The sequence below is a fragment of the Triplophysa rosa genome, linkage group LG3 (assembly GCF_024868665.1).
Source record: "Triplophysa rosa linkage group LG3, Trosa_1v2, whole genome shotgun sequence".
Lineage (NCBI taxonomy): Eukaryota > Metazoa > Chordata > Actinopteri > Cypriniformes > Nemacheilidae > Triplophysa > Triplophysa rosa.
In genome coordinates this window covers 9,798,157-9,824,796 of record NC_079892.1, presented here as the reverse complement: position 1 = coordinate 9,824,796, position 26,640 = coordinate 9,798,157, and the positions used below count along the sequence as shown (strand labels likewise).

Below are 26,640 nucleotides of genomic sequence, written 5' to 3'. Positions count from 1 at the left end.
GGTTCAACCGCACCACCGTTTAATTTTAAAAAACGTTTACAACGTTTTGTCGGAGCTGAACGGCAGCTGAGAAGGCCATTCTTAGTGTTCTTTTTGAAGAATTTTCGGAGCCTGATGAAATCGGTATAAATACGTGTTGAATACTGCAAAATACATCTCTTCTAATATCTTCAATTGTTGCGTATACCGGGCTGCAGAACACCGTTGCAAACCGTTTCCAGCAAACGTGTCGTTCAACCCGGAAACCGTAGCAAAACGTTGGGCACCGATTTGAGCTTGAACATGCCCCTGGTGTTTCGAGTCAGATCGGTGGGCGTGGCTTGTTGGTTTTGACTAAATCCTTGGTGTTTCAAGTCTTACGAAACCTTTACCCTAACCCACACCCTAACCTTACTCTAACTATATAAACTACCTATGATTGTTAAAATCGGCAAAAAAAAAAACACTGTTGCGTGATGACGTCAGACTCGAAACACCAAGGATTTAGTGAGAGCCGTTTATATGCGCGTGGGGCCAGTGACGTGAATCCGGTACAGAACGCGCCCGTTCAAACAGCAGCAGGAGGAAGTTCAGACAAACCGCGGTGAGTTTGATGTCACTGATGTACGCATGTGTTTATATGAATCATAGCTGTCAAACTGTTATAAAATGTCCATAAATGCACATCTGTATTCAGAATGAATACGCTGGGCGACTTGTATTAAGTGATTTGCTAAAAAGTTAGCTAGCGAAAGCTAACTAAGTTGCTTCCCTTGGTTGTGCAAGTGTTTTACGCTGTTATCTTTGTTCCTGTATGTTTTACTGCACTGCTGCAGTGATACATTATGTGTCGCATTTGCTTAATATTAAGATGCTAATGCTTTTAGTCAGTTGCACGAATGACGACGAAGATTCAGTATGATGCAGATGGAGATTTGATACACGAGCATACATTAAATACGATTAAAATGCCCGGAAGTCGTAATATGAGGAGTTTAGACTATCTGTAGATACATTTCTGCAAAGTAAGATGAATTATTCACACTATGTGATTCTACAGACACTAATGACAGTCGCTGTTCTACCTAAACGGCGAAATATAAACGGAATTACATAAAGGTCAACAGAGACAATAAAGAGCACCATGATGTTTCCATCATTGTCATGAACGTTTATGCTGTTTCCTCTATGAGCTGTGATATATGCATTATTGCTAACATGGACCCATCACACTGTTGTTTATTTTAGACTCATGTTTTTACTTCTGTATAACACATGGAAGTAAAATAAGGGGTTGCAAATTACACCAGAAGTGTGCCAGGTTTGCTTGTACACGTATCCTAAAGGTATACATTGCACAGGTTTGTGTATATATGTGTATGAAAATTGTATTACCATAGTTTTACTACATATAGTTAAAGTATGGTTACTGTAGTAAGACAATGGTAAATGTGTGGTTATGATTTTACTACTACTAATACCATAATTATACTATGACCATTTAATTTTTGTAACGGTTATGACGTTGTAGCATTATGTTATACAATAATGCATGTTAGGTGAGCATTGTATCCCATTATGATTATTTTTTGTCTTCTCATATGTTTATTTCACATATATACTGACATTCCAACTTTATGGAGGGAGTTTGTGCCTTGAGTTTTTTTTTGTGTGTGTGAGTTTATGTTTTAAAGGGACACGTAAGTAATAAGGGTCCTTAAGGGTGGTCCTCTAGTCACTGTATCTTATTAACCTACTTGCCCCCCCCCCCCTCCTGAATACATTAATCAATAATGACATATACTTCTGTGAATAGTGTATTTCCCCAACTGCTTTATTTGAGTATACAGTATAAGCCCTTGTTGTATTGACTAGGTAAACCACAGTGAAATTGCTTAAGAAATGTAATATCATAGTTTTTAAATAGAGTTACTGTTTACTTGTTATTTTTCAGTGATGGTCATTTTAATACTTGCATGCTGTATTGTCATGCATCTTTATTATCATATTATCAGAAATTACATTGTTGACGAATGGAAATTAAACCATAATTAAGGATTTTAATTTTATTCCATTTTACAGTTTTTTAATAAAAAAAACAAAAACATATATATATATAATGCAAAGAGAAAATCTAGTCTCCTTAATACTTACCCCAAAAATGAAAATTCTGTCATTTACTCACCTTCAAGTAACTTTTCCTATTATGGGAGTCAATGGGGGGCAAGATCTGTTTAGTTATAAGCATTCTTCCAAATATATTTCTCTGTGTTCATCAGAACAAAGAAATGTTTAAATATTTGGAACACCTCGAAGGTGAGTAAATGATGACAGAATTTTCATTTTTGGGTGAAGTATCCCTTTAATGTTGTCCAGCAAGCATTCACAGACCATTAAGTTCAATTCAAATTGTATTTTGCACTTGTGTGGCATTTTCATTTTACATGCTCCAAACATTTCTCGTTTTGGAAAAGGAAAAATGCATTGCCTGGGTTAATTCGCTCTCGTTTGGAATTGAGAAATCACTTCAGGAACCAATTTGACACCACGTATAGATTTTCCTGAATTCAGGTTTTAACAGTAAAGCCCAATTTGCATTGTGTAGGCTTAGTCCTTTCCGTTCCACTTTGGAGGTTTCAGTTTCCTTATTTGGAGTGCCCGTGAGAAATGCGTAGGAATATTCATAAGCACTAACAACATCACACTACGGTTCAACCTCATGCTCTGTGTAATGATGTCTACCATGCGTGGTCGGAGGCGAATAGATCAAAATGAGCAAGTAATATGCCAAGACACCTCTCCTCTTCTTTTTGTTTATTAGGTTTGAAATCATAACGCATGAAATGCAAACATACTATAAGTTTAGTCACCATAAATTGTCATGGTTTTTCAAAAATGAAGGTGAGATGACAGTGTAAATTGCAATCCTTTTAAACAACAGTTCTTTCAGTGAAGTGTCTAGTGACTTGAGCATATCGTATTGGATTGGCAGTTTGTCAAGATCAGAGGTCAAGTTCAGATTCACACACACTTTTCATGTTGGGTGTATTTAAAAATGACATCTTCAAGGCCAGTGAAGATAGAATTTATTTGCTTTGATGCACTCGACACAATAACCCATAATACCCATGAACATCTACTGTAGCTATACCTCCAAAACAAAGACTCAACAGTCAGAATGATGGTAGAGTAGATTTGGGCCCAATCCAAATTCTTTTTTCAACCCCTTCGCCTACCCCTCGCCCCTTGCCCCTTGAAATAAAGTGGCAAGGTAAAGGGTTACAAATTTTCAGCTAAGAAATGGGACACCACTACTACACTGGTATACGTCATCATACGTCGTTGCTAGCTCCTAACCTTACATCAGAGGACATGCGCGGATGCACCGGGTATATGACATAAAAATATATTTTCTAATATCGTGCAATCAGTGCTGTCCGCTAGCAAACTTTAGCGATGCAGCCATGTTGGAAATTTCTCTTAGCCCTTCGTTTGAAGTGAGGTCCCGAAAAATCTTCGTTTGAAGGGCTATCCCCTTACCCCTACCCCTCCAACCAAAAGAGAATTGAGACACCCCTACCCCTTCACGTGAACGCGCCAAACGGAGGGGTAGGGGAAAGTGTGGGGGTAAGGGGTAGAATTGGGATTGGGCCTTGATCTTGATTAGAAATCCACTACGTTTAACAGTAAATTTTAAGAAATGACAATGTGATTTTTCTTTTACTTATTGTTAACATAGGAATGATTTATATATGTATTTTATTGCTTTTTCTGCTGAAATTCTCATCACGCTAATGCGTCCCGTTTTTATTTTATTTGAAATAAACAGTGAATTATAATTTAAACAGAATAAAATTAAAACATTCTGAAAAGCAATTGGATTTTCTACTATAGGACTGCACAATTAATCTAAAAACTAATCGGGATTACAATTACGGGTAAAACAATTACATAATCACCAAAAGCCTCAATTACAGCCTTCATTTCTGTGCGTTTCGGCAGTGTGTTTGGGCATGGAGTACCTAAGTGTCCTTCATTGGTTTTTTACATTGTATTATTTAGTTTTAAATAATGTAATTATTTAAATAATTGACAGTATATTCATGTATAATAAAAATTGATCTGTCTATGACTGATATTCTCATCCTCTGTAAAATTTTTGAAGGACTGTTTATTACACAACACACAAAGATATTTACTCAAGTTTGAATTCATGTGAAGAAACACATCTACCAGTACATTTCAAATAACTGCTACTAGATTAACACATTGTAACGAGGAAGGCGGGACGAGAGCCGTTAGGGAACGGTGCACATTAAATCAAACTTTTAATAAAATAAGCCAACAACAAAACGAAAGTAAAGGGCCGACAGCTACCTCACGGTCAACTGCCGGCCACACAAACCTAAATAAAACTTAACACAATGTCCAGGCCTGGTCCTCTCTCGTACAATCCTGTCGCTCGTCCTTTTATGCTTCCGTAGCTCCTCTGTGAGAGATGCGAGACCGGTGCAACGTGCAGCTGACACTCATTATCACTCGTGTCACCGGCCTCGCACCGTTCCCTCATGGCTCTCGTCCCGCCTTCCTCGTTACAATATTACTTTATATTTTTCTAGTTAAAAGCGTATTTTTTTCTTGTCGTGCTGTGTACTTGACATTTTTCATTCTCATTACCGATATAGGTAGTTTTCTGCATTTAAAAAATTATACTAAAATATAATTCATTCATTCATGTCTGATGACTTGAAACTTGCTTTGTCATCATGGCTTTGCTTTTTTTTTCAAAATTTGCTATGGGATTGACAGGTTTTAAATGGTTACGGTAACGAGACTTTCTATAGCCTTTTTTGTAAGAAATTTTTTTTGTTGGAAAAAATAAAATAAAAATTGTGCTAATCATGTGAGAATCATGTTCATTATGTTTGTAAAAATCAACTATAATCATCCAGTTATAACTGACTAAGATAAACTCTTCAATTATGAAGTTTTCCTGAAAGGGTTGATGTTTACTTGACTGTTATAGAGCGTTCCCACCAAACGCGACTTGCGCGAATAAATCGCGCTATTTGTGCATAGTTGGACGCTTGAACATTTTGAGTTTACTCGCTTCATTCGCGCGTGAAATTTATTTCACAACAGACGCAAATTCGCGTCATGGGAGTGGCTTCTATATATGACAGTTGTAAAAAACCATCTTTACGCAATATCAGCTATAGCTGATATTGCGTAAAGATGGTTTTTTACAACTTCAAATGCTCACGCCGCCTCATTTGCGCTAATCGCACCGCAGGATGTCCTATCGCGTCTTTGCATTGACTTAACATGTAAATCACTCGCATTCGCGTTTGGTGGGAACGCAGCATTAGTCTTTTCACTTCACTTCATCTCTCCTCACATCTCTGTATTTTTATCTATTGATTTTAATTAACAGGAGATGAAACTGTTGCTCCTTTTCTGAACATCCAGCAGATGTTGTTTACGAGAGGTTGAAACCCTACAACACTCATGTGCGCCGAAGTCAAGAAGGTTTATGAAAGATCGGCTCCCTCAGTATAAGGCTCTCCCAGATGTCGAAGACCTCGAAGAGGTACGCACATCCATAAGGTGAAATTCCAGCAGGTCTATACCGTCTATTTTCTTCATGACAAGTTGAGAGGTTTAAATATTGCACATGTTCCTGTGTTAGCGAAACCCCTTGAGGTCTTATTTCAGCAAGCTACACCGGTGGTCCTTTTTCAGAATTAATTAGCTTGATTCGCGTCATAGCTTTTTTTGCTTTTCGAATGGCAAGATGGTTCAGGTAGTCGTATGCACACAATTTTTCATTCTTAATTAGTGAGCCGCGTGAAGCGTCTATTTTTGTGGATCAGTGCCACGTGGGCTTTATCGTGTGGAGAGGTTCTGTCATGGTATGTTGCTTTGGTCTCGCTAGCGCAGCGATTAAGTGCTTTTGACACATTCAGATTTTCTTTGCATAAGTGCTTAATTGTGATTGGCAATATGTTAGTATTGTTTATTTGTTGTTACTGTTGCAGCTGTCGGCCTGTTCACAAGGTCAACTATTCTTCTGACCTAGATGCTAAGGTCCCTTCTCACCTTCATTGTGTGTCACCCACAAGACTTACAGTGACCTCTGACCCCTCAGACCGATGTGTTAAGGTTTGATGTCACGCATTCATTGGTTTCTATTCTGAAAACAACCAACCATTCAGGACCTTTAGTCTTTGCCTATTGACAGCGTCCATAAGAAACATCAAACATCCTTTGAACCTTATATACTGAATTACTATACAGCTGTTAGTTACTAATGAGAATTCGATTTTTGCACCCAAAGGCCTTTTCAATGCTTTCCACAAGAAATGCCTGCTTTATAAACTTGACAACATTTGTGAGTTGTTCTGTTTTACACAACACCAGTTGTTGTGAGCGATAATGTACAGTCAGCCAGCGAGTGGAGGGGTCTTGAATCGACCTTAAGGGTTATTTTGTAATAAAGACCGGCTGCATGTACATCATCCTTGCCAAAGAAATAAATAAAGAGACATGAAATGCTGAAGTTGATGCGTATGTGTGTGCGCCGTAGCTTATACGACGATAAAGCAGCTCAGTGCTTCATGAGAGGAACTATTTAGTTATTTGAAAGTGCTTATGTGAGTTAACTCCTTTAAATAGGCTAGGTTGGTTCACAAAGGTCCTGTGCTGTCCTGCGTGCAGAAAGATGGCACAGAAATGCTTAAAGCCAAGATCAGAGGCGAGTCTAGCCATTTGAATTTAAATGCAAAGATCCCGAGCAAGCCGGCGACGCATCGAGAAGATCTGTTTTGTCAGCAGCGACACGCTGTCTATCCCGCATCTTGTTTAAAGCGGCTCTGGTGCTCGGGGATTTAAAAGATTTGTAAAAACATACAGGCGTCCAGGTTGCTTTGTTGTATTAAAACGTTCCATTAAAGTAGCGAAAATGCCGCCGCTACCTTGAAATGAAAGATGTGCCGTGCTGAGCTGTTCTCACTCAGTTCTTGCATTTTTCTGCTTTGCACAGAGGAAGTCCCCCCTCAGAGCGCCGCTGAACATACATCAATCAACGTCATTCTCTTCAGCACGCTGGCAAGGACTTTTCCCAGTCTGTCAGACCAGGGGTAGGCATTCAGATGTTTGCATGAATATTTGGGAAATATTGTGCTTTGAGTTTTTTGGTTATAAGGTTATAAAAATATACAGAAAACTTTTTTTTCTCGTAGGGATCTATCATATTTAATGTACTATTGATTGTTTGTAGAAGTCGATTTGAGTATTTCGCTTCAATTTAACAACTTTTTTATCATAGCCATTTTAGGCAGAGTTTTATGTCATAGGCCTTTTTCATGGAAACTAGTGCGCTCATGCGGTTCAGCATTAGTTAGTTAAAGCTACTTTCGGCAGAATGAAATTATGCACTATGGCCTTCACAATTCCTCTCAAAATGTGCAAAAAAACCAAGTTCTTTGATACTGTTTTATTTTATACTACTAAGATAAGTATCCAATAATACGGTAGCATGTGGTAGCTAACATAGTGCGACCATACGTGCCATTTCTCCCAGACACGTCCTGGCCTGGATTTCTAAGATGCATCTCAATTTGAAGGCTGCATCCTCCGGAGCTCACATTTGTCGATGGCATACGTCATCAAGGTTGTCTCATTTCAGTTAACAAACCTTATAAAATTTATATTTATTTCTCTTAAGATGCAGTAGTTTCATTCTTACCTTGAAATGTAACAGTTGCTTTTCTAAAATAATAAACCGCAATGACTTATATGCGCCTGACAAATGCGACCTCCGGACTACGCAGCCAGTTACAAATCCTCGCCAGGACATGTCTGGGAAAAATGGCACGTATGGTCACCCTAAGCTAACTTGTTATGGTTTTTAACATTTGGTCTCAGTCTGAAGTGCGGTACAAAGATACACACAAAACACTGATTATCTTTAAGTTATCTTTAAATGTTTCGAAAAAACCTACCTATATTTGAGAGGTGTTAAAAAAGGAAAAATGAATACATAATAAATTGTTTTTGTTTGTTTGAAAGCAGAGGCACTCTTTTTTTATTTGATTCATTGTATTTTCATATATTCATAAAATAAAATATTCTGACCATCAAAACTGTCTGAAAATGATCTTGGTTGGATCTTGGATCTTGTTTGGCTTGACCTTGGTTGGCTCTATATTGCCACCTCTGTTTAAAACATGGAATTGCAGGTTACTTTTTCGTATTTATCTTTAGCATTTAAGTGAGATTGTTAAACTGACATTTCTTGAAAAATGATACCCAACAGCTCAAATTATTCATCATTTTTACAGTTTTAGAACACTGTTTTTATGTACTTGCTTAATTGCTCTATAGACCCATTTTTGTTTATTAAAAAAATGATAAATGTGACGGATTGCAGCTTTTTGCATAGTGTACAATGCTCTTCGTTCGTCAGTGCCAAATATTTATGTCATACTAGTGTAAGTCCTGGCTGCATAGCCAGTATTTTACTGCCTTTCTCCTCCAGAATCACAATGGTCGCAGCGCAGTTCGACTTTCTACCAACAGACAATGGCTTTGTGTGAGAAAATTGTCCTTTAGGGACGTGACTTCATTGAAAACTCAGCCGTTTACTCTCTCAGATGGTGCAGAGAAAGAGACTTTCTCCCCAAGGGATCCTCTTTTCTGTCACCTCGCAAGATTATCTGTTGCGTTCTCCCATCGACACTCATATTTCCGGTAATGCACTAGGGTTTGGCTTTGAGTCTTTGTGTTCTCAGAGTTGGAGGTCAAGAATGATGCGAATATGCGGCCCTAAAAGTCGACATGAACGTTTCGCCGTGCAGCGACAACAGAAAGAAATTCTTTGCAAAGTGCAGCATATCAAAGGACTTTGTGGCAAACAACCTTCGCTATCCGTTTTTGTTGCCAGCAACGTTTTGAAGGAGTGATGATAAAACTGCCATTTGGCTCGTGTAATATCGTTTCTTATAACAGTGACTCGAGATAAAGCTTTGAATTGATGAGCTATCACGATACTTGGCAGCGGCTGTGTAGCGGTGGAGCTAAATGTTATCGTTTTGATCTTTGAATATATGTGAGCAAGGATTAATCTCGTGAAGTCGTCCGCAAGTACTACAGCCCAATTCATCCAGACGTCTGAAAATAATTGCAAAGCTTAAGTTGTTAAGTGATAAAGGGACAAGATGTTGTTTGACTGGTTAGTTCGTTCACTCAAGGTCAATAATTGTTAGTGAATGTTTGCTATAGCATCATTTACCCTCATGCCATTCCAAACCTGTATGACTTCCTTTCTTCTGTAGAAGAAATTTTGAAGAACGTTGGTAACTAAACAATATTGACTCCCATTGACTTTCATTGTATGAATACCTTCTTTATTGTATTCTTTTCTTGAAAATATTTAAAGATCTTGCATTTTGATTTCCTATTGGTGGCTTTTTAAAAATTAATCTCTTTAGGATGTTGTCCTATTGGCTGGCTTTACCATCAGAAAATCTCCATCTTTCTTAAGAGACAAGGAACATCCGTGTCACCTGGAGATGGAAGGTGATGATGCCAGTGTTTTCGTAAGTTTCAACTACTTCAGAATCCTCACAATCCTCTTCTTGAGCTTAACATAAAACTATAATAATGTCTGTTTTTCATTCATTTGTTGAATGTGTGTTTAAAGGGTTGTCCCTCGGCCGCCCCCTCCCGGGCCCCCCCTGCTGTCAGATCTGAGGTGCAGTATGTGAGTAGATATCAGAGACGAATCCCTCCCCCTTTTTTCCTTATAACATATGTGCCGTTTATCCCACAGAGATCAAGGAGATTCTTCATCTAAATTGGCTTTCGTCTGTTGGCTTTTGTCTGCACATCTCTCTGATTGTTAGATCGGTTGTTCCTGCATTTGAGCACAGAGTCTTTCCTAATTTGCTATCCAGATCAAGCGATTCAGAGCTAAATGCCCCAGACACATTTAATACAGTCTAAATAAAGAAGAGTCTGAAGCCAAGTGTTCTTTTATTTGAAAGTATTGAATTTGTTGAGATTAGGGTTGGAAATATACTTAACACGAGTATGTAATTGCTAGCACACAATTTTGCTAAATATACTCAACGTGCGGCCAAACCTCAGTTTAACGTTGCCTTTTCATTGCCTTCTAAGACATTTCGAGACATCAAGCTTGAGTATCAACCTGCATGGACAGGCGGAGAGTTTGCCCAGAACAGTTTCATTCCGACAACCTTAAATATTCCTATCATTTAAATATTTGATGACAGTGGTCTTGCAGAATTGTGTTGATGTACTTATATAGAGTATGTTTCAGGTCCCTGCAATGTCAGTGTTTCTGCTTTGTTTGTGTAGGCCAAATACACGTATACTCCATTAAACGCATTGAAGCCCAAGACGGTGGTGAACGTGTACGGTGTGGTGACCTTCTTTAAACCGCCTTTCCCTTCTAAAGGCTCAGGTCAGTGAATTCCCTACATCCCAGCGAGGCTGTAATAGGTTCTCCCATTGTTATCTGAGCCCTCCTGAGAGTAGGGCCAGACGAAAGATGACTTTCTAAATGACTTTTCAGAGCCACCTTTGAAATGGCTGTCAAAAATGACAATGGGTCCCTGAATATGTTTAACTTAGCTTTCGGTATGTCACGAGAGAGATGTTTTAGAGGCACGTGCACACGCTGAAAGGTTTTTCTTTTGTTGGTTATTGGTCAATTTTGCGTTTTTTTGAGAACGTAACATCATAGATGAAACGAAGACAAAAAGTGACCCTGACTTGTGCTGACCTTGCATTTTACAGTGTGCTTTTTCAGCTCTGCTCTCAAATTTGCTTTGGTGGTAACACTTTACAGTAAGATTATATTTGAAGTGTTTGGTTACAAAACTCATGCATTCCAATTAATATCAATCAAACTGAAGTTGGTTTGTTTTGAATTAAGCCATAATAACTAACACAATATAACACAATAAAAACATTATAACATAATAAAAACATGATTTTTGAAAGTTATCTCATTTTGGATCCAAACTCTTCATTTGTTAACAGTAACTAATTCGTTAGCTATCATGAACTAGCGATGAATGAACAATATTTCTATAGCATTTATTCATCATATGAATTTCATATGACATTAGTTCTGTTGACATTAGTTAATGCACAATGAACTAACATGAACAACTGTGTCGGCATTAACTAACATGAACAAAGATGAATACATGCTAAAAAACCATATCGCTCATTGTTCGTTCATGTTAGCTAATCATTTACTAACGTTAACAAATACAACCTTATTGTAAAGGGTTACGGCTTTTGTTGAATGATGAACAGTGAGGTTTGCACTCTGCGGGGTTAGCACATGATTGTTGATACTCGTAAGATGCTTCTCAAGGGACTCTGACACAAACCAATTACAAGAGTACCGCTCTCTCATGGGTCAGTTCATAGAAAGCGCATTCAGTTCACTGGTCATGGGTTGGACTGTGACATGTAACTTTTGGTAAAATGCGAACTGTCAATGTCTAACGCACTTAATGTGAAAATGCATATCAAAGTAGAAACCAAGACATGAGGTCAAAAGAACTGCCAGTAGAGCTCTGAGACAGGATTGTATCAAGGCACAGATCTGGGGAAGACTTCTGAAAACAATCTGCTGTATTGAAGGTTCACAGAAGCATGTAGCCTCCATTTATCCTCAATGAAAGAGGTTTGGAACCACCAGATCTCGTACTTGAGCTGACCTCCTGTCCAAACTGAGCCATCGATGGAGAAGGGTCTTGGTTAGAGCGGTGACCTAGAAGCTGATGATAACTCTGGTTGAGCTCCATGATCATATATGGAGATGGGAGAAACTTACAGAAGGACAAATGTGAATAAAATGAAGGGGGATGAATACTTTTGCAAGGCACTGTATACAGATTTGGAACGCCTCGAAGTTGAGTAAATGATGACAGAATTTTCAGGTTTGGGTGAAGTATCCCTTTAATACAATTAATATACAATAAAATATGAATATTAGTTCATATTAATATAAATTAAACAAAATACATTTTTATATTATAACCAAACACAAGCCGGAGGTTAACTTCGGCCAGCGTGTGCGTACAATGAAAATATCAATAGTGTTTATTTTATTTTATAGTGTTTATTGAACCATACAAGCAGAATGTTTTTCTATGGCATCATTTAGCACTTTTATTTTAAGGAGTGTATATTTCAAAAAACGTTTGAGGATTTATTATTACTTTTTTATTCTTTATTGTTCTTTATACTGTATAAGTTCAGTGTTACCTGAATGCAGCTAGCTAACTTTGTTATATTAGTAAGCTTATCTGAGTAAACCTTTCTCCAAAAAGTGAAGAAGTCAAAACTAAAAACCAGTTGACATTATGTATAAATTGACTAGTTTTTGTCTCCAGATTACTCCTCCATGATAAAGATCACGGACCAATCTGATGCCAAAGTGTGCTGCAATATCTTCGCTAAAAACATGGACGATCATCCAGTCATCCTCAAAGTCGGAGACATTATCAGGCTCCACAGATTTAAGGTGAGGAGATCTATTAGGCTTGTTTAGGAATATTCACAACAGTTATCCCAGAACAGCTTGTCTGCCGAAAGTAATCTAGTCTCAGAAAGCATACCGTGTCAATACTGTCTAATTTAACATCAAACTATTAGGGCTGTAATTGGCTAAATGTGTCTTTTGTCATATTCTCCCAGACAGAGCTGTACAACGACTCCATGATGCTGATAACCTGCCGTGGTTGGTCCGCCGTCACATTCGATGGAATTATCGACAGCCCCGTGGTGCCTCGTTCCACCAGCAAATCCTTTCACTTTGTAGAATCTGAAAAACGTAGAGTGCAGGAGCTTCGCCAGTGGGCGGCCGACCAGTCCGTGTTGTCCAATGATCTCACTGTCCCTCTCTCTGTGGTAAAGCCGTGTATGTACTTCAATCTGACCTGCCAGCTGCTGGCAAAGGCAGTCATGGATAGCCGTTGCGTCCTGCTGAAGGTGCTTTCAAAGTTAAACTAGGCTTTAAAGAGACAGTTTACCCCAAAATGAAAGTTCTGTCTTCCTTTATTCACGCTCAAGTTGTTCCAAATCTGTATAAATGTCTTTGTTCTGATGAAGATATTTGGAAGAATGCATGTAACCAAATAGTTCTTGGCCACCATTGACTACCATAGTAGGAAAAATTGTTCAACATAAAAGAAGATATTATGGAGAATGTAGTAAATCACACAGTTCTGGGGCACTTTGGACTACCATGGTCTCTTTTCCTTCTGTGGTAGTCAATGGTGAGTCTTTCTCTGTTCATCAGAACAAATACATTTATAGATTTGTTACAACTCGAGGGTGAGTAAATGAAGACAGAATTTTCATTTTTGGGTGAACTGTCCCTAAACGTCGAACATCCAGTATTATTAAAGTCAAACATTTGATTGTCCGCTGTTATCAGGTGTGGGACGGGACCAAGTGTCAACATCCGCTGTTAAATGTCGCTGTCCCACCCGACTCTGTAGAGGGAGAATCCACCGTCGCCAAAGACAGGATGAACCTGACAGCAAATGTTCTGGTGTACGATAATCACATTGAGGTAGCTCGAAGCCTGAAGGTGAGTTTTGCTCTTGGCCTTGTTGACTCTATCAATACAAGATTATGAATGTCACCCATTGATACAAATTTAAATTTTCATGGCCAAATGTTACCAAATGTCAACCAATGAGAAACCTGTCCTGTACAGAAGCAGTGACCTCTTTTTATCCACCCACAAGCACCACCTTTTGAAACTATGAATATCATCTGCGATCATTACTGTGAACTTTTGCTCAAGGTTTTACCGTCGCTACCTGTTAGCACCATCCGGTGCAGGAGACCCACGCACCCACCCTGCACCTTTAATGATGAATAAGGTGCGGGGTGAGATTCTCGTGGGCACATCCTGTACCGGCTCATTTGCGAGGCGTTCTCCTCCCTTCTGTCTTCTGATTTTGTTTGCTGTTCGCACTTGAAAACCTCCCCTGCCTGTTTTTCCACTCGATGAAACCCCACAAAAACATCTTCTCCAGTAGAAGGTCTTATAACGAGTGAAAGATATAATCTCCAAACCTAGCCGAAACATTTCTGTCTTCTCTTCCTTTCTATGAATATTTGAACAGGTGCAGAGCTTTTATGCCATTTTTTGAAACTGTCTGTATTTTTTGTTTCTTTTTATCTTTCGTTAATGTATGGTGGCCCACAGTAGTTTTACAGCCCAAAAAACGCTTCTTTGAAATGTTGACTAAACTATGAAAAGGGTTATAAATCATTTATATTACTATAGGACTACAGACTATAGGATATGGTGGTGTATGAATGTTAGTTTTGTTTGGGTTTCAATAGTGTTTTTTATCATGTTCTCTGTGAAAAAAGAACAAAGTTGGGTGAAGGAAACTGATGGGTTTGAAGGAAGACGTTTTGTTGGGCTACAACTTCTATATGTCCCATTCGACAAGTTAATTCTTTCGGTGTGTGTTTGTATATTTGATAAACATGATGTAATCTCAAAAAATATTAATTTAATTCGACATTGAAAAGTACAGTAGCGTTGTATTCTGATGCATTTTCATTTATAAAAATGAAAGTTCTGTCCTCATTTACTCATCCTCTTGTCATTTCAAACCTGTGACTTTCTTTTTCGCAGAACACAAAAGAAGATATTTTGAAGAATGTTGTTGTCTAGCAAACATTCACTTGCATTGGTTTTATGTCCATGCAATAGAAATGAATGGGTTCCGGCGCTGTTTGGTTACCAACTTTCTTCAAAATATCTTCTTTTTTGTTCTGCAGAAGTGACAAGATGATGAGTAAAGGATGACGGAGTTTTCATTTTTGGAAGAAGGCTCTTAAAATGATCAAATGGTGCCATTTTTACCCATCTTCTCATGTCTACGCTCTGGACTGTGCATGTACTTGTGGTGCCATCGGCCAATCCGTGTTGTGCTGTGGCATTTACAGCTCATGTGATTGGCTCAAACGCATGAGCAGAGATGGCGGATATCTAATCACATACATCTGGGGGGTCATGGGGCAGCTGAGTCACTGCCAATGAGATGAATGGAAAGGCTGTCGGATGGCTTTCTAGACCGTCTTGATCTTAAGATCACTCTATCTGTTGCCTTTCTTTACAGTATATCAGCACTGAACAACAGGCCTATCCATCACCTGCTGGCCGTGATGCTGTTGAAACATACTGTACCCACTTGGCCACACGTTATCAGCTGGTCTGCCAGGAAAGAGAGATATCCCAATACATAAGCCACCCTTACCTACAGATAAAAAGAACAATATGTCAAGCTGAAAGATGGAAATCCGTAGTAAGATGCATTCCCATTTTTTATTTATAACGGGATCATAACAAGAACTGTACCTGTACAAATGTTACGGTCTTATGTATTATCCGACAAACTAATATATTATTCGCAAACTGATATTATCCCCATTTGTTAAAGGAAAAATAGCTCATTAATGCACACGCTGGAGGCTTTCATTTGTTCCTTGGTAATAAACCTCAGACTTTTGATCCTTAAGAGTAGGATAGAATAGAATCTATGGTCCTGTCCCAAATGGTGCCTTCAGGCCCTGTGATGGCTCATTGAATGTCTACCTGTGCGATCAGAATTTCCCTAAATCCAACAGTAGCTAGTAGAAATGATTTCACAGACTCACAAAATGGAACAATATGGTTAAAACAAAACTGAGCATCTCAATTCTGACACCAATGCGTTGAAACATCTTACATTTTTTGAATTCCTAAACACTTGGATTGTCGATATTGTTATAACTTGATGCCTAATGATAATTTTTTGTATCAAAATGAACTTTGGCCACAAACGATTGCGTTTTATTGGAATATTTCCCCACCATTATCAATACCCTCGGCCCGATCGTCTCTAATATTCTGTGAAATTGCTTGAGCACAGTGCTGAGGGGAAGAAAAGGAGAATAAAGCCAGCTATTAGGATTAAGTGGTCTGAGATAGATCGCTTTATGAGAGGGGAGCGAGAGGGCCAAATCGATACGGCTGTCACGGTAAACGCGGCATTTCTTTGTGGGGACTGCAAGCACACACACAGTTTCTGACTTCAGCTTATAACATATATAACTCACACTGTAAACATCATATAGGTGAAATTAGTCTGTATGAGACATCAGATCCCGACTGTCAGTTTTGCTACTGAATATTTGGTACAAATTATTGCGATTAGTAATATGAGGTTGCTTCTTTTCTCCAAGTCTTACATTGTAACCTTAGTGTAAGTTTCGTGATGCATTTAACACAACAGTAAATCTGAAAAGGGATTCATAAGCTGTAGATGTTAATAGGTATACAAGTTTCATCTATATTTTGTTCATCTTTTTGTGGCATCATGCACACAAGGGCTATTTTAGTGGCATTTGACGTCAGTGCTAGTATTGCTTTTGTGCCTTTCGCTGGAATCTCCTGAGGATTCTCTGAGAACAGTGAGGGGGACACCAGATATCTCACCTCTCTTTTTCCCGTCTGGCTTGTGGATTGTCTGTTGCTTGCTTTTCGAGTCATTTGCATCATCTGGTCCCAGGCCAGTTGCTAAATGCTTTCCTCAATGTGTCATCCCGCTTATAAATCGGATGCCTCATGCGAAAATAATATACATAAATAAAGTGCTAGAAGGTTGCGGATGCACAATTTGCAAGTTAGATGGAAATGCGAATGTGAAAGGCAGTTCCAACTCCAACATCGCTCTCACTTTTGCTTAAACATTGGTGTTTTTTTGAACTCATAAACCATGAAACTTTGGCCTACACTGGGCGGCAGGCCTGTGTGATGTCTTAAATCATGCAGATATTTGAGGATATGTGTGCTTAAACATTTAGATTTCTCTAGCAACCACCTTGGAATGCCCTAATGACACCCTAGCAACCACATGGCAAGATGCTAAAACATACAGACCTCTCCAGCAACCACCTTGTAATGCTCTAGTGACACCCTAGCAACCACATGGCAACATGCTTAAACATTCAGACCTCTATAGTAACCACCTTGGAATGCCCTAATAACACCCTAGCAACCACATGGTAACATGCTAAAACATTCAGACCTCTCTTGTAACCACCTTGGAATGCCCTAATATCACCCTAGCAACCGCATGGTATCATGCTAAAACATTCAGACCTCTCTTGTAACCACCTTGGAATGCACTAATAAGGCCCTAGCAACCACATGGGAACATGCTAAAACATTCAGACCTCTATAGTTACCACCTTGGAATGCCCTAATAAGGCCCTAGCAACCACATGGGAACATGCTAAAACATTCAGACCTCTCTTGTAACCACCTTGGAATGCACTAATAAGGCCCTAGCAACCACATGGCAACATGCTAAAACATTCAGACCTCTATATTAACCACCTTGGAATGCCCTAATAAGGCCCTAGCAACCACATGGGAACATGCTAAAAACATTTAGACCTCTCTAGCAACCACATCGGAATGTCCTAGTAGTGACACCCTAGTAACCATATGACAGCATGCTAAAAATACTCAGAACACCTTAGCAACCAAATAGCAACGCCTCACTACCACCAACACAACCCTAGCCTTGCACAGGTAAGAACCACTCCACACTTTAAAAAAACAACCACTTTTATTCGCTTTGTTGCACGTTATTGTAAGGACAGGTGTACAATATGCTCATTCAAATTGTACCGTTGTTTAGTGGAATTGCATTTCTTTTGCTTTTAAACCGGTATGGAAGTTTCCGTGTAAGAGGACACACGTCTATGCACAAAGCTGCAGATAATACTAAGATTTATGTGATGCTTTTTACATTGTAACTTTTCCTCTGCGGTGGTAAAGCAGCTTTAAAGCATTCTTAATGCACCTGCAGCGAGGCATGAGCTGATGCAGTATAATGTGACATCCTGCCTCTTTACACATGTGTGACTATCAATTATTCATAAAGAGAGAGAGAAAGCAAAGCACCTGTGTTAACTTAACATCCAAACAGCCCCTGCCAATAATCGTCTCAGACAGCCAGCATATGACACTTATCCACTGAGAGAGCGAGCGTGTATGTGCGTGAGAGAATGTGAGTGAAGTGCCATAATTGCTTTTTGTTTGTTTATTTGTTTTGTTTGCTGAATCTGAAATCTAAAACAGATGAATCGATATGTATCCAGGTATCTTCTCGCATACATCCCAAAATATGGTTCAATTTGGGCACAGGTAAAGCAGAAATCTCTTCACAGCGTTTTATTTGACTCATGCGAGCATGCAGCGGGGCACTTCAGGAATTGTTGCTGTCAGACGATTTTGGATGGTCTGTCTTAAGCATAGTGTTTGCTGACAAAACGCAGCGTGTCTTTGAAAAGAGACACAAACTGAGAAAATAGCTGCAGATTTAGACTGCTAGTGCCAAAACCTGCACCGCCGGTAGGTTTTATGAGGACGGAGGGCCCATATTCCTTTAGCCTGTGCTAGCCAAATAAAAATGGCACTAAAATCCAGTAGTATTGGATAGTATGTCTGGTTTGTGTATTGTCATAGAACGGTAGTATAAAGGTCCAGTGTATGAAATTTAGCGGCATCTAGCAATGAGGTTGCAATGGCTCACATTTTTCGGTTGATGTTACATTGCCTTTGTTCATTAATCGTAAAACAAGGGTTGCCAAATGTCACTCCTATACCTAAAATACACATTTTACAGTCACAAGTAATGTATATTTTATAAAAAAAATTAAATATTACTTTAAAGTGGTTAATAGGTAAATTCATTCTACCTTAAGAATGGCTGATGAACAAGTCCCTTACACCTTTAACCTGCAGAAAACAACCCGCAGCAACAGTTCAAATATAGCCCAACTTGGCAACCCTGCCACTTGGTAGCCCTGCATAAACCTCCAATCATGCGGTTATATTTACATTTATTCATTTGGCAGACGCTTTTATCCAATGCGACTTACAAGTAGGAGAGCATATAAACATTTTGTCAACACGCTAAGCAGTACCGTTAATTTACAAGGCCATGCTACTAGGAGGATTAAAGCTGGAGTAAGCACGGGAGAGAGTGAACAACAATATTTTTTTGTTTTTTTAGACGCAAGACATAGACAGTTATTGGTTAGTCAAATAAATGCGGAACAGGTATGTTTTGAGCTGTTTTTTGAAAGTTGTGAAGGATGCTGCAGTTCGGGTGGAGGCCGTTACGTTAAAGCATTTTGGTCAAAGTCACATTTTTCAGTGATATACCATTAATATCATCATGTTTTATACACACACTCAGGGCTGTATCCTCAACGCTTTTGAATTCTTCTTCTGTGCCTTTAACAAACACTTCTCCCAAGCGTTCGCTTTGCTCTATTTGTTCGCTTTCATCAGTGCACGTGTTAGGGGAATTGGTTTGTCTCTGTGATAGACAGAGCGCATCTCCCCTGCCCCGTTCGCTTTTTAACATCCAGATGAGCGTTCGGTCAAGGTTTGTGTTCCCCTAGTGGTCACATCAACAAAGCATCAGGTAATGGAATTTCGCATGCAGAATGAAGGAGTTTGCTTGAGGACCACTTTTGTTCTTCTGCTGCGTCAGAGGAGCTTCACACCAGCTATCGCACACCTGCGCCGAGCAGCCAGACTTTTCCCCCCCGCTGTGTGTAACCAACCGTGCAGTGAGCGCATGCAGGAGAATACCAAACGTATGTAGATTCCAAATCCTGAACCGTTTCTCAAGGAATGTGATTTTAAGTTCTGATGTTAAAAGAGTGGGTTGCTTAGTTGGTGGAGCTTGACGGAGCCAGTCCTTTTTCACTTTCGTTGTGTAGAAAGAAGTCCGTGCAGCATGCCGGTTTGGAACTGCTTGAGGGTGATTAAATGAGAATTTTCTTTTTTCAAGTGAACGGTTTAACGTTCGAGTTCAATAAGTTGGGTTCAACAACTGATTTTCACGACAAGGATTGGCGGACCATCTTTCTCAAACGCCATTGCAAGTTATGTTTCTTTTTAGCTCCATTCTAACATCTCAGTGTTTGGTTGCCAACAAATTCTCAAGCAGGATACTAATGAGCTGTATCAAATTGGCACATATGGGATGAAAGCCTGTTTTGCAGAATGCAGTTTCCCTCCCTCGTTTTGTTTATCATTGTGCAATAAGTCTGTTTTGAATCATAACCCAATAAAATATTTTCTTTGCACATAATAACTTAATGTTATGGCGTTTACATTATGTTTGGTTTGTCTATTCATGTCTTCATTATAGACGATGTCTAGGAGCCGTATGGCATCCAACGAGTTATTGTCTTAAAATTTTTATTCTGTAGCCATTGCCTGAAAACCAAGATATGGCTCATGCCCAAACCTGATGATGTCATCAGGATTCAGTTATGATACAGCTCCAGGCACTTGTAAATGCCAAAGTATGTTTGAAGGGTTTTGAATATCATTGTTTTTGTATCGCATTCCTACTTGGCTATTTGATGTCGAGAAGTTCAACACAAATCTGAATGTATTCAAGGTTTCATTAAACAATTGGAAGTTTCTTCATGGCGATATCAGGTGACCAGGGAAAAACGTTTCCTTTTCATCTTAATGTTTTGTTGAGGCACCATTGCTCAACCCTGGCACCATATCGCCCCCTTCTGGGTGATTTTGTGTCAAACATCCTTACAAACCAGAAAACGTTGGTCCAAATTGGTTATCCTAACTTGATTCTGTGTTTTTGATTTTAGCCTGGGATGTTCCTGCGCATCTTCAACCTTCATGCATTGTCGCAAAGAGCCCCAGATGAGCAGTCAAACCAAACTGAGCAACTGACTTTTCACCTTCATGGGGGCACGGTGTATGGACGAGGTCTGAGAAACATTCCTCAAGATTCCCAAGAGCTCCCGCCTTTAAAGAGGTTAGTGTCTGCATAATAATACAGTTTCACCTTTAACACTTATTTAATATTCTACTGACACTCTTCTGAATCTGAATGAACATGCACCATGGCTTCATTCTGTCATTTCTTTTTTATTTCGACCATCATATGTTTTGTATTTGATGATATCCTGTTGTGGAAATGTCATTTAAAATTGTCCTTTGGTTTGCCAAGGGGCATTTCATATCTCGAATGATATGTATGTATATGAAGAGTTTATTTCCAAAAAGAGAGAACCAAAATCATGTTTTTTTTTGTTCATGTTTTTATTGTGTTAGTTAGCTGTATTTTTCTGAATTATTATGGCTTAAATCAAAACAAACCAACTGCAGTTTGATATTAATTGGAATGCACAATAAAAAAACATGATTTTTGAAAAATAAACTAAAAAATAGAGACGCAGTGTATTTTTATACATGCACGAAATTTGATAAAATTACTGCATTTGAAAATGATTGAACATGACGCGCAAAAATATTTTGGTGAAAACATGCGAGCACAAGTATGTTTTAATACAATAAAAATTCAACATAAAAGGCATTTGAAACGTAGCAGATAAATGCAAAGACATTTCGAAACAGGTTTAATTTAATAAATAAAGAAAATCTGTTTGAATAAAAAACAACCTCTGGGACATAAATGTATTACAGAAACACTTACATTTGCACTTTCTGCTTATGCTTTTATGAATTTGCTGATCTGGGAAGTATTTTTGATGGGAAATTAAATAAGCCCAGATACACTTAATTTCCATTGAAAATGACCCGTGCGGGCCCCCCAGCTGTCTTCCTGACATTCTGCCATCATCTCTCACATCTTCACTGATCCATATGCAGACAGTTAGAGAATCATGTTGATCTGGAGGACGATGACGAAGTGAATGACGACACTCTTTTGGAGATGTGGTACACTCCACCGGAGTCTGTAGGTTGGTGATGACGTTTTGGGTTTTAAAGTCATATAAATGTTACTTCTGTTAAATTGGAGTTCATCTCTTTTATGTTTTCTTTTAGTCATGCGAAATGATGAAGAACCAGGTACAGATGAAATTATACATGACTTGGTTGAAAACTTTCTTAAAGCCTACCACAAATGTATTAAAAATGGAATAAAACATTATCATCTATTCTAAAGTTATTTTATGTTTTCTTTTTAGATGGAGAGGCAGATGTGGAAACTTCTTTTACAGGTGAAAGAACAGAATCTAAAACAATTTTTGTATTACTTTAATACAAGTGTCACGTTGAATGAAAGTGTTGCTTTAAACTTTCTTAAAATTACTTCTTGAATAATTTCAACAGACTACGAGTCTTGAATTATTCAATAAACTTTTATCAAAGTGACTACATATAGGGGCCAAATGACTTTTTCTCTCAAAGTACAGAATTGCTCGATATAGATGATTATCTGTATTGAGAAACACTTTTGTTATGCTCGTGTTCTGTTCGGTTCTTAAAGGTCCACAGGGAGATGCATCAAACTGTAATTTTCTGCTTTGCCATTGTAATAATTATAGCATGCAGAACGGTTGCAGAAGATGGTGTAGCACAGATTCTTCATAATTATTACTGTCTTTAATAACATTAAAAATGTTTTTGATAGCTCCAGCCTGTCACCCACCTCACACTTCAACTCCTAAACCCCCCAAAAAACGTTATTGCTTTACTGTTTTTTTACTCACAATTACATTCACATTTATGCATTTGGCAGACGCTTTTATCCAAAGCGACTTACATTGCATTATACTATCCATTTGTATCGGAGTATGTGCAATCCTGGGATCGAACCCATGACCTTGGCATTGCAAGTGCCATGCTCTAACCACTTAGCTACAGGAAAGCATCTTTTTTTAGTTAAATCTGATACCGTTAATGTGAATGTATCCTTAATTACTTGCTTATTGGAGTATGGCAAATATTTCTAAAAATACTCATTACTCGTTTATGTTCAGTGCGAACATGCCAGCACACATCGCAGCGTGTCACGTTGGCCCAGGTGAAGCGCTCCACACCCCCGCTGGTGTGTCACGTCCGTGCACAGGTGAAAACGTACCATCCGCAACAGCTGTACCAGTGCCTGAAGCTCTTCTGCTCCAAATGTAAAATAATGTGAGTTTGAAACTTACTGCATTCGGCTTAATACACAGTTCCTTTTTAACATTTCTGTTTTTTAAATATCCCAGCCAGGATCCAGGATATGCTGTTCTAAGAATAATACAGTATATTATGCATATATTTATGTTTTGCTGGAGTAGAGCTGACTGCCATTCACAATTTTCTCTTATGCATTTGTTAGGTCTTGTTGGCCACCTGGTGGCTGTGAAGCATAATCACAAGTTTGCATATCTGAAAAAAAAGCATCTCATGCTTTGCCACTTGTCATGCGTGATATTTAAAAAAATTATGATGATGCATTTAGAAAATGTATTGTCAGTGAAAATAGATCATCCAATAACAAATAATAATCCAAGGCACTGATATAATACTAAAAATGACTTTAATTTGACTTTTAAAAGTAAAGTCATTGTACACTTTTTTAAATTTTGAATGCGACAGGAGAGAGGTCCCAGACGACAACACAATTGCTGAACTCTTCTGTGAATCTGCGAGAGGCTACCAGCCTTGCCACGAGACCTGGGCCGCCAGGTCCTCTGCGAGTTTATCAAAACAAGGCAGAAACATCTCAATGTACATATCCATTGACATGGTGGGGGACGACACTCAGAGCCAGCTCATCTTTGTCCAGGGTAAGTCCGGGGAATTCGGTGTCAAGCCAAATTAAAAAAGTCACCAAAGATTTTCACAAAGTTAAAATGCCTTGAGAACAATTTCTCTGCAGGAATGACCCTGAATGAGGTTTGCATGCTATCACGTGATCACAAAAACCTGGTTCCCGTGAGATCAGACAATGGCAGGATGAATCTGATAGACCTCACGGCTCCCTTCCTCTTCTGCAGAGATAAAAGATATTACGGGTGAGAGGACAGGGCTTCCTGTATCTTTAACTCCTCAGATCATCACATTCTCTTACCACAACATGATTTACCCACAGTGAAAACTAGATCACTCGTGTGTAGTTATTGTATATATTTTTGGGCGTGCGTGTGTATTTCCCAGGTGTAAAGAGTGCTCTTTAAACACTTTTGAGAACCCTGTGTTTACTGGAGTGGAGACCTGGGATGAGCATACGGTTGCAGAAGGTACTCTGTCACCTATAAAGAACTCTTTTGTTCTTGCTGCCTTTGGTGTTCTTAATTGTTCAGCGTGACTTGTTTTATGTGGTTAGGATGTTTTTGTGCTTTTGTCTTGTTTGTTGTGTGATCACTGCTAGCTGTAAAGCAATTTGCCCCTTAGAGAAAATCAAGATAACCCTCAACCGTTTAGGCTTCCTAAGCTTGTAGCAAAGGCTGAAGGTTTGACTGGTTAGCATGGCACCAGAGTTTACTTTTCTGTTTTATGGTAGTTTCCGCAATATTTTAAATGAGCTTTTTTTAATTTAATTTCAATATTCAATATTTATTTTCAGTTCATAATTTCGGAGTGTCTATTTTACTCTGCCTTGTTGGAGACTATTTGCATTGGCTCCGCCCACCAATATGTGATTGGAATAGAGAAAGTGTAAGAACGACGCCATTTCAAGTGGCGTAAGGTGTAAAGTCTGTATAGCTTTGGCACTGGAGACTGGGGTCCTCTCGCTGAAAATGCTCATTTATCTTTTTCTATCCCATTACAGATCATCATAAAGGCATTTGTTTTCAATAAAATTGATTTAAGACTTAAAATTCATTTTATTCATACAGTTTAGGTTTAGGGTAAGGTCAGTTGTAGGTGTAGGGCTTTAATATCTCAATAAGTTGCCATCTTTTAATCATTTTTATATATGTATATAATGATTTACACTGTTATTATTGCATAATGTTTAATGCACAACAGTACTGAGGTGCCATTATTGTAACCAATAGCATATAATTTCTACTTAATCCTAAGAAAATACAGCTATTTTCGGTTAGTGTTAAGAAATGCTGCCGTTTTCATTTAGTGTAAACAACCTACCGCTATTTAAACTTGGGGTAAATAGTGTAAATAGCGTCTGTCACAAATAGCAGCTGCCTAATAATTCTGGTGCCTTAACTCAAACTTATTTCAGTTTATTTGATGCAACATTTCTAGTTTTTGTTTAGTTTTTCCAACAGTATTTAGGCCAATGTTTTATTTGATTTCAGTCAGTAGAAATGTTTTAATAGATTTTGTTTTAGAAACCTTCCAAGGAACACCATATTTTTCCATTGATGGTTATTTAGAGGTGACGGTGTGTTCTGTCAAAATAAGCAGTTTATGAGCAAGATATGAATTGCAAAGTTTTGTTATAGTACAGGTTTTAAATGCATTTTTGTGGTAACAAAATATTTTACTGTTGTTGCACTGTGCTTGACTAAGTTTGACTATCAGAAAGTGTCCACTGTCCTAATTTTACACCGTATCTGCTGTTTATATGTAAAGTGCACTTATGCTGTCTTTATCTTTGAAAGCTTTATTGTATATACAGTATGTATTATATTTTCTGTATATATTCAGACATCTCATCTGTATGTCGCACAGCTCTTGGAGTTCAGCTAATGGAGTACAGACTGTTAATGGAGTTTAAACTGGAGGACCACACAGACACATTAGAGGCACTGCTGTGGGAGAGGAATGCTGTGAGTCTAAATCGTACATCACTGTCATTTCATTAAAGAGGCCTGAATAGCAAGAAAGAAAAGACGGCATACTACCTGACCGGTAGAGGGGGCTGGGTTTTTTTTGGAAAAGACTGGAGTGATTGTCGCCTGTTTGGCTTATTCCCTATAGGAGAGGTTCTTCAGCGTTTCTGCTGTCGACGCTTCAGCTAAACAGGATGTGCAGGAGAGGATTCAGACTATCATGGACACACTTCAACCGCAAGGAAGCAATATTGGTAAAGAAAAAATCTCTCAAATGCTTAACAAGTGCAACACTTTTGGAAATGTGTCACATATTGATTTCTAAATGAGAAAAATAATCTCTTTTTCTGTACTTTTCTTTGTAGAAGAACGTCCGTGGCTGGATCTTTGTCTTTCCGTCTACACTGTGAAAGACAATGGCAGAAATAAAGTTTGCTACCAAATCACAGATGCAGAAGTGAGAGAAGTTAACTAAAGGAAAGTAAAGAAATCATAGAGGCACTCCTGCTGTAATACAGTGATGTTATAAGGAAAAGAGGAAAGTTATCATTTCAAAAATGTTTTGTGTGAAGAAATGTAAATATATTTTTGTGGCCAGACACATAAAAATAAAGCATGTATAAACATTGTATTTATTAAACCGCTCGTTAGATTTCTTTCTTCATTATTTATAGATTGTCTCGGTCACTTGGTAAATTGAAATATATTCTGTAAAGATGAATATACATTTTTGTAATGCCTATTTTTTCAGCACTAATATTTAACCAGCTATATTTGCTCTTTATAATCTCTAAAAAATTTACTTTTATAATTTCTTAGTAAATAATCATGAACAGTGTTGAGTAAGTTACTTCAAAAAATGTGTTAATATCATAATAATCATTTTTAATTACTTCCTAAATTACATTTCGTCCTTAGAAATGAGTTTAAACTTTAACCCTCTAAATTAAACGAAACATTACCTGTAACCTGCAGTAAACATTACACTTTGAAATACATATTTTTCAT

General features: G+C 38.3%; 1 protein-coding gene across 5 annotated transcripts; it reads left to right on the top strand.

Moving 5' to 3' along the window:
* The first annotated feature begins 466 nt into the window (after positions 1–466).
* pot1 (protection of telomeres 1 homolog) lies at positions 467–26,272 on the top strand. Of its 5 annotated transcripts, none has more exons than XM_057330230.1 (20): positions 467–583; positions 5,414–5,569; positions 7,022–7,118; positions 9,471–9,578; positions 9,683–9,733; positions 10,360–10,465; positions 12,417–12,547; positions 12,721–13,014; positions 13,463–13,618; positions 20,743–20,912; positions 21,770–21,861; positions 21,947–21,970; positions 22,090–22,122; positions 22,885–23,041; positions 23,489–23,679; positions 23,772–23,907; positions 24,050–24,132; positions 25,532–25,629; positions 25,781–25,886; positions 25,998–26,272. In XM_057330230.1, the coding sequence occupies exons 4-20, from the start codon at positions 9,552–9,554 to the stop codon at positions 26,105–26,107; spliced, it is 1,965 nt and encodes a 654-aa protein (XP_057186213.1). In that variant the 5' UTR covers positions 467–583; positions 5,414–5,569; positions 7,022–7,118; positions 9,471–9,551; the 3' UTR covers positions 26,108–26,272. The 5 variants fall into 5 exon arrangements, with proteins under 5 accessions (XP_057186213.1, XP_057186208.1, XP_057186209.1 ...); XM_057330225.1 differs by having other exon boundaries at positions 9,683–9,742; XM_057330226.1 differs by having other exon boundaries at positions 5,414–5,586; positions 9,683–9,742.
* Positions 26,273–26,640: the final 368 nt, after the last annotated feature.